Here is a 9,015-nt window from a genome sequence, read left to right as displayed (position 1 = left end):
GTCCTAATTTTTGGACATAATCTCAAATAGGACCCCTACTTATTGGTTTTCTCAATTGGGTCCTTAATTTTGAAAAAATTGAAACAAATTGAGCATTGCCGTTAAATTGGACAAACGCCGTTAGACTAGCGTATACGTGACACGTTGACTATAATTGTTTAAATGACGTGGCAAGGGTTAACTTAGTCTCACATGAGTTTTTGCTTTTTTAAATTAAAGAAATAGAGAAATTGTAACAGGGACCTATTTTGGGGCCTATTTTGGGACCTATTTCAAATATAAAGAAATAGAGAAATTAATGAGTATTTGAATTCACACACGCCACGTCAAAATTTGGGACCTATTTTGGGACCTATTTCAAATATAACAGGGACCTATTTCAAATTTGGGACGAAAATAGGGACCTATTGAGACATTAAACCTTAAAAAATTGAATTCACAAACGCCACGTCACTCACTCCTTAACGCCGTTTTCTGAAATTGACGGAAAGGATTTATTTGCATCAAATTAACAAAAATAAGGATCAAATTAAGACTTCAAATATAACAGGGACCTATTTCAAATTTGGGACGAAAATAGGGACCTATTGAGACATTGTTGGTTGGTTGTCTTCTGCACTCAAGCTATAAACTCGACAACTCCTTCCTTTTCATCGATCTCTATATGTACAAATTCTCTTGAGAGCTCTTACTCGAGCTTGCCTCCACGGATATCTCCTTTGTACGCCACCTCCATAATTTCTCAGGCTTCTTTTGCTAACTTCGCATTAACAATTTTCTCCAACCTCGACTCATCCACTACATTGTACAGAAAGTACAAAAGTTGATTTATCTATCACTTGTGTCCTTTTCACGGTACAATCTGGGCCATTGTCTGATATTCATTCTCTACGGATTCATTGTACTCGTCCTCTACTATGTCTCATACATCTTGGGATCCAAAAAAGAACTTTCATCTACAAACATCAATTGTCATAATTGGTTTTTTCCATCAATTGTGACACACTCATTTTGTTGACAACTTTTATCATCTCTCTCACAAAACACTCACTGTTTTTCTCACGGTGCTTGAGTCTCTTATGTTTTTTTCCCTCTCTTGATATTCAGAGCATAAAACTCTAATACCACTTTATTAAAAGAACGTGACACACAAATAATTTGCACTATAATTTTCTATAACTATTTTTATTGAACCTTGATACTCTTTTAATAAGGACAAATAGGGTTTGGATCAAGTACAAAAATAAAAACTAAAAACAAAATATCAACTTACTAAAAATAAAAATAACTACTTAATCTATCTCTATCTTATATTAATCAAATAAAATAATATTACGTCTAAATAAATAAAAAACTAAAAATTACCAATCCCTATTTTATCATGGTCAAAATCAAACTAAATATTACTAAACTCAAACTAATAAAAATAAAACTCAAACAAAATTATTAATAAATTCTTTTAAATTTATGTTTATCCTAACAGTTTCGATGTCCCTTATGAATCATGAAAATCAGTGTCCTATATATCCAAGACACAAGGATTGAAGCATTAAGACCTTCTCTGACTACATAGACACATTCTCTGACTAGAGCTTCGTGAGAAGATGAAATTCTTGTCCAGCATCAGCATCTAGCGGAATATTATTTTCCGCAGTTTTGCTTATGTAATCCGAATTTCGTACTACTTTTTTGTCTTCTGAGATGTAGGGTTCCTCCTTGGTTTGACTATGTTCAGTGAGCAGGTTATATAGTTTAATATGTTAGAGGTGAACGAGGAGGAGCGGATAGAAAGAAGGCGAGAAAGAGATTGGAGAGGCTATTGTATATGATATCTTTACCCTCATTTGGTTCCATAAAGCATCATTTATCAATGTTAAATTTACACATATCCAGTAAATCTGGGTTTACGAAAACTCCTCTTTTTTTTTTTTTTTTAATTATGAAAAGTATATATCTATGACCACCTGGGTTTCTAGCTCCAGATTTAAATCTTAGGATCAACATGATCAAATTAGACTTACTCCTCTTTAGACAACGGGTCTTACTGCTACGGTAAAGAAATTACAGTTAAAGGATGAGATATATATGATAACAAAATAAAAAGTATAGGCAATCAAGATCTTATTTATTGGATTGTCCTATAAACCAAACCTTTATTTAACAGCAAACTTAGCGCTCACTATAAAGCAACTAAAGCATAGAAATTCTAAAACAAAAACATAGAGATTGTAGCACCATAGTTGAACACAACAAGTGTACAATGTCTCACCAATAAGTAAACCTACATTTAATTTATTCAGATGCTACATATTTGGACATCCAATATAGATATCGACCAACAATTACGATTATATTTTGATCATGATGGTGGTGTACGACAACTACGTTTATATGATGAGCATGATTGTGATGATGGTGGTGGTGGTAATTTCAATGGAAGGCAATTTCTATAAGAACCCTGATTGCGACATGTTAAAGGTTGATTAGGGTTTCCCCTGCTAATAGTCCCTCCTGCAAAATAGCTTATATAAAAATCAACAAAAGTGGTATCATAGAATTGAGGAAGTATATAGACTTAGTGAGTATCATACCGTTGAGTTGTCGAGCCATGGTTGAAGTGGGAAGGAAGAAAAGAGAAGCAAAGAGTAAGAAAGCAATGAAGAGAATAGGGTTCATGGTTGGGAATAGTGTGTGATAATGCTTACTATATATATTATTCATGTGAAGAGTGTTGTTATGTATTTATACTCTGAATTCAGGGAAGTAGGGATTGAGAGATAAAACATTTACTAGACTTTGAGGATATACAGTGCTGCAAGAAGACTTGCAAAAAGACCTGCACAAAACGACTGCATGATATATTATTTTCTTTCAACATCAGAAAATAGCAGCTAATTTAGGTCATTCATATAAATTTGTCCTTTTTTCTCAATGCTAGATGGACACACAATCCATATCTTCTTATCCTAAACTTTTATATATTTTCATCACTAGATCGTAATTATTGCTTGCAAACTTTTTTACTTAAAATCAATGCTATAAAAGTAAAAAGCAGACAAAAAATAATTATAAATAAGAAATAATTCATTTATTTGACTTCTCTCTTAACAAAACATTTTTACTATATATATCCCTAATATGAACTTCAGATCCACGTTAACAACAATACTTTCCTTTTATACAGAACATTGAAAACAGATAACAGCCTTTCTACCCTCAATAGCAGATTTATCAAATGGAAATGTCTAGTTTAACCTTTGACTAATTCATAATCATAGATTGATGGAGGAGAAAAACCTCAACTGTATTAGGGTACTACATATAAATTAGTTTACTTCAATCGTCAATTTTTTTTTAAATAAAACTAAAATTTCTATTTGAGGTAACACGTTTAGTTCTGGAAAAACGTTGATATATTCACACTAATTTTAGGGTATTTCCTGGAATACAAACATGTATTAGGGTACTTAAATTGATTGAGACAAATGTATATTTTTTTATGGTTACCTAAGTAAAATTGAATGGATAAGTTTTAAATTCTCCACCCTATTTATTCCAGGTTGTCTTCGACTTCGAGAATTTTTGTATGCATTAGGAGGGAAATAAATTTTGACAAGATCATGGAAAGGAAATTTATATTCAATTATAAATATCAAAATAAAGTTTCGATTCAAAAATTAAGAAAAAAAAAGACTTTTTTTAACCTGTCTTTAGTATAGATAAAATTAGGTCATATCAAGCTACTAACTTGTAAGTTAATATTTTCTATAAAAAACATTATTATATTTTAAAACTAAAATAAAATAATTTTCATTAATACAAATTAAAATTTGAAATTATATTTAGCTTTAATTTTTTTTCATTTAAACAAAATCTGGTCAATATAAAATAATATAAAATAACATAAAACCTAAAATTTCTAAAATACGATTCAATCCCTGGAAAGTGAGTTTTCCAACAAGTATATTTAAGTTTATGCTTCCTTCACGTTTTATTATTTTTCCTTGAATCCCCTCCAATTTTTCAAATGAACCAAATTGACCTTTATATTTTTCTAACAATTTCATTATTAGCCCTTGCTAGTTACACACTTAACTTTGTAGAGTGAGAGATTGTTGTTGAAGGCCACACTCTCGAAGACATATTGCAAAATGTTTTGGCACGTGAGGTCAATTGTCTTCTTTTTAAAGGGTAGTCTTTAACATTTTATCTTTAAGTCAAATTCTTATTCGTCGTGTCAGGTTTTCCAGTGTTAAAGTTTGTTTGATTACGGGATCAAGGATATTAAATGCTAGTTAATGTTTAACTTACCTTATTGTTTACATTTATTTATAAATTTTATAATGAACTTTTAATTAAATTTGATCTAATTATGATACAAAATATGACTAATTATGATTAAGCTGCTAATTAAAATGGTTTTTGAATTAATTTATTTGACCTAAAATGTGCCGTTGTTATGTACTCTTGATTGTCTGGTCCAACACGAGGAACTCCAAATGTTTTGCTAATAGTTGATCGGAGGAGATATATTATACACAAGTCTCCCAAGTTTGATCATTATTTAAGTTGTGAAGAGATTTATACTTTGGCTCTTTTATGTTATGTGTCATCCTTATTATTGGTTGTTCGTACCAAATTATGATTGTTAAGGACGATAGTTGAGACGCTTTGAACTTTGCACTTGTTAGTGAAGTACCTAAAAAACACTAGAAGGAGGAGTTGAATAGTATTATAGGAAAAATTCTTTTCACAACCCTTGTTATATATCACATTGTTGAGCTTTGAGATATTTTGTTTTAAACCCTTATATGTTTGACCTACTAAAAGATTATAAAAGATATTTTCTTTTGTCGTGCTACAAGACAATTGAGATATGCACATCTATAAATAGGGGTGGGGTTGGCCTTTCATTTTCATCTTTTTCTTATGCTTATGTCATTTGTTGTGCAAGAAATCATAAAACATTCTTTTGTTCATCATAAAAAACATACATATATAGGTGGGTAAAGCTCTCCCTGTCAACAACACCTATTAAATTTCATTTGCACTGATTAAATTTGGCTTATGATGTCGTTTTGTGTATGAGTTAACGGATCTCGGTGACGACATTTAGTGATCATTCTCCATTGTTTGAAACTCATAGTATTTACAATTTTATGATGTACTAGAATCATTTTCAATATAAATTATTATTTTTAAAAAAAGAAATAGACATCGGTTTAGGAGGGGTTCAGTGTTAAAATTGACGTTCGGGAAGGGGATCCGACGTCAAAATTGACGTCTTCCAGGACATTGGATCTGGATTAGATGTTGAAGGTCGAAAATAAGAGATGCCAAAAACCCTTCTTTTTTTTTTGCAGTAGTGGTACTTAAGGAATATTAAGAAAAATCATCCTCATGAAAAAATCGTGAATACACTCAGAGTTGTTTGGAGTCAGAAATCTTCTTGTAGGAAAAGAGAGAGAACATTTCAAAAGTCTATTAGATTGAATTATATTGTAAGAAAATCATCTCTGCGAAAGTAATAGTCTAATAACTTGTAAGCGGTATGTTTGATTTCAAATTATGAAGAGAACTCAAACACTTAATGCTTAACTTGGTAGGATTAAACGATAGCTAGACGAGTTGGTCTAGTGAAAACCAAAAGTAAGTGAAACTCAACTAGATAGTATATCAGAAAGATACTAAAAGTGTTTAGAAATACCAAGAGTGGTAAAAAATACTGCAAAACTAAAAGTAGTAAATAATATTATACAACCAAGAGTTAGCGGTCTTCGTTTCCGGTCACAATAACAGATATTATTGTGTTGACTAGAAAAATAAAAAGTAGATTAAACTCAACAAAACAGTGATAATGGGAGTGTCTAATATTTTCCTGTATTTTCAAATTATGCTATTACTCATTTAGGAAAGTTTGGATCTTTGTGTAAATGACCATTAATGTTAGGTTGCAATATCGATTCATTATCGTGTCACTAAAATTTGGCATAATACTATAGCAAGTATGATCTTTGCTCACATGTAATTATAGTAATCCTGAATATGGTGATCTCAACCTTACATACTGGATGTGGTCAATAGCTCTAACCGAGGTGATCACAATATGATCAGTACACCTTTAATTTCTTTAGCTAATTGACTATTTTTTTCTCGACATCCATATCGTTAACAACTTGTTATTTTTTATTTATAGACATTTGGCCATGGATTGAAATAACATATTTAAGCCAAACCCTTACTAAACAGCAAACTGGAAAAAAACATTTAAGCCAAATAAGGAAAAACATAGAGATGCACTACAAAAAAGTAGGGCATTACCGAAGGCCAGAAGCCCTCGAAAAATGCCAAAAGCCGTCGATAATGGGTGTTTACCGAAGGCTTATCGACGACCAAAAATCCTTCGGTAAATCCCTTGTCGCTAACAATTACCGAGGGCTTTCGCCCTTCGGTACAAAAAAGTAGGGCATTACCGAAGGCCAGAAGCCCTCGGAAAATGCCAAAAGCCGTCGATAATGGGTGTTTACCGAAGGCTTATCGACGGCCAAAAATCCTTCGGTAAATCCCTTGTCGCTAACAATTACCGAGGGCTTTTGCCCTTCGGTAATTACCGAGGGCCAAGAGCCTTCGGTAATTACCGAGGATCGAAAGCCCTCGGTAATTTCCGAAGGACAAAAGCCCTCGGTAATGACCATACGAGGGTATTTACCGAAGGGCAGAAGCCTTCGGTAATGGCCATACGTGGGCATTTACCGAAGGGCAAAAGCCTTCGGTAAAGTGCAGGGCAGGTTTCAGACAGATGCTATTTCTTGTGCAACCCAAACCTGTATAACAAATTTCAATTACAAACAGACCTGCATAACAGTTTTCAAACACATACAAACATGCATAATATGCATCTCAAAGATGCAATCAATGATCAATATCCAATGCACATCAAATAATCCACAGAACATCCATTAATGTATAAATAATGTATTTATAGTTCAAACATAAAAACAATGTAACACAAGGATGTTGTAACATCCAAAGTCTGTAAGTACATCTAACATTGAAATGATATCAACTGAAAATGTTCTAATATCCAAATGTTTGTCTAACAAGTAATAAGAAAATGAAGCTAATAATGTACATAACTATCATCAGAATGATTTTCATCATCCTGCTCCTCTATTGATGGCTGGAGTGGTGTGGGTTGGACTGATGAGGGTTGGACTGATGTGGGCTGCTGAGTGGCAGAAGGTGATGAGGAGGGTCATGGCTGGGTTGGAGGGATATTTTGTACTTCTTGTGAGGTTTCAGGCAAGACTCTCATGACTAGGGCCTTGAAGTTCGTAAACTCTGTTCTGAGATCAGTGATCTCCTGGTCACGTTGATGGAGTTCCTGCCTGAGGCGAAGAACCTTGTCAGGAGTACTGGTGGAAGAAGAAGGCTGGTGCTTCAGAGTACCTCCTCTGGAGGCTGTATAGTTTGCAGCAAGCTGTCCCGCACCATACACTCGTCCCTTTTTCTTCCCACCAACGATGTCGATCCAGCACTGTGTCCTACGGATGTCATCATCTGCATTACTGGCATCATCCGGTGTAGGAGCTGACTCATGTTCAGATCTAACCTGTGAAAGTCTCGTAGAAAAGTCTTCCTGTTGAAACATTAAAAGCAATGTCAGGGAACTATAGTATAACAGAAATGAAAAATTAGTAATAGTAATAGTGTTATTTGCTTACATGAGTCTTCCGAGATCTTTCATCAACAAATTGATTAGTTCCCTTCCGAACATGAGTCTGTGCAAAGACCTCATCCACATGGACCGCCCGTCCTAGAGCCTGTGCCTGTAACATAATTAAGAATTACAAGCGTACATATGAAATAGTATATACATAACTTATGTATGAAAGAAAAAGTTATGTAATGAGATTATACCATACGAATGGCATGCTCATGAATGGTGATCGACCCACCAGTATGCAGGGTGCCACCCCTTTCAGACGCTCTGTTCCGCTGGGCTTTGGCACACTTATTGCGAAACTCTACTGTATTCCAATGAGCCAGTAAAGAGTTCCAAATTTGGTCACCCAGCCAGGTAGGGCGCTGTCCTGCATTGCGGGCATCCCTAAACATCTCTGACAGCCGATGAGATGCTTTCATGTGGAAATTTCTGTGTATCTGAGTTTCATGTTCAGGTTTCCACTGCACCTTCATCTGTAACATTAAAGAGAACAAACATTGATTACAAAACATACTAAAATAAGACGGACATTAGTGTAATCGATTACTCACCTGAAATCGCTGCCAGAATGGCTTTCTGTCGTCATGAGGTATTGCTCCCCAAGTAGGCCATGGACTTAAAAACTGTTGCTTTATTGAACGTGTGATGGCCTGGGAAGCAACCCTAGATGGAATAAACTTGCATAACAAAACTCATTTCAATTACAATATGGTTTGAACATCAAATGATATCAACAGATTATAAACTTACCCTTTACCATAGGGCTCAATCCATGGTCGATCATGGAGGGGCGGGTCAAGATCTTCAGCATCACTTGAATCTGGATCACCAAGTGGTGTGACAGTCTCAGAAGGAGGTACAGAAGATGAGGAAGGTATAGAAGTAGGGTCAGGGAGAGGAGTGGGGGTAATAACAATAGGGGGAGGAGTGGGGGTGGCAATAATAGGAGGAGGAAGAGGGTCTGCTGCAGGGGTTGTAGAAGGGTGTGCTGCAGGAGGAGGAGAAAGGGCTACTGCAGTGGTAGTAGAAGGGTGTACTGTAGGAGGAGGAGTAGGGTCTACTGCAGGTGTAGGAGTCTGCATACTAGGGGTAGGATGAGGCCCCACAGATGATGTACTACCGGTAGCAGTGGTAGGTAGTCTAGCAGGCACCCTAAGTACATACTTTGGTGCCTGTCGTTGCCTCTTTGTAGGCCTTGCTACCCCTTTTCCTTTATCAGGACACTCTGAACCTTGTCCTGTCATTACTGCATTCAAATGGTTACAAATAAAGCGAAAAAGTATAAATAA

General features: G+C 34.9%; 1 protein-coding gene and 1 long non-coding RNA gene across 2 annotated transcripts; both read right to left on the bottom strand.

Annotated features, from left to right (window-relative positions):
• Positions 1-2,104: 2,104 nt before the first annotated feature.
• LOC128195408 (uncharacterized) lies at positions 2,105-2,852 on the bottom strand. The gene is made up of 2 exons (XR_008246855.1): positions 2,592-2,852; positions 2,105-2,511 (listed from the first exon to the last, which is right to left on the bottom strand). It is a non-coding gene; the product is annotated as an uncharacterized LOC128195408 (long non-coding RNA).
• A 3,939-nt stretch (positions 2,853-6,791) lies between these two features.
• On the bottom strand, positions 6,792-8,207 carry LOC128195335 (uncharacterized). The gene is made up of 4 exons (XM_052872596.1): positions 7,921-8,207; positions 7,725-7,829; positions 7,475-7,639; positions 6,792-6,824 (listed from the first exon to the last, which is right to left on the bottom strand). Exons 1-4 carry the CDS (start codon positions 8,197-8,199, stop codon positions 6,792-6,794), a joined length of 582 nt encoding a protein of 193 aa, XP_052728556.1. The 5' UTR covers positions 8,200-8,207.
• Between the last annotated feature and the right edge of the window lie 808 nt (positions 8,208-9,015).

Source organism: Vigna angularis, chromosome 2, assembly GCF_016808095.1.
Source record: "Vigna angularis cultivar LongXiaoDou No.4 chromosome 2, ASM1680809v1, whole genome shotgun sequence".
NCBI lineage: Eukaryota > Viridiplantae > Streptophyta > Magnoliopsida > Fabales > Fabaceae > Vigna > Vigna angularis.
The sequence above is the reverse complement of the archived record's forward strand: the minus strand, read 5'-3'. Positions and strand labels throughout refer to the sequence as shown.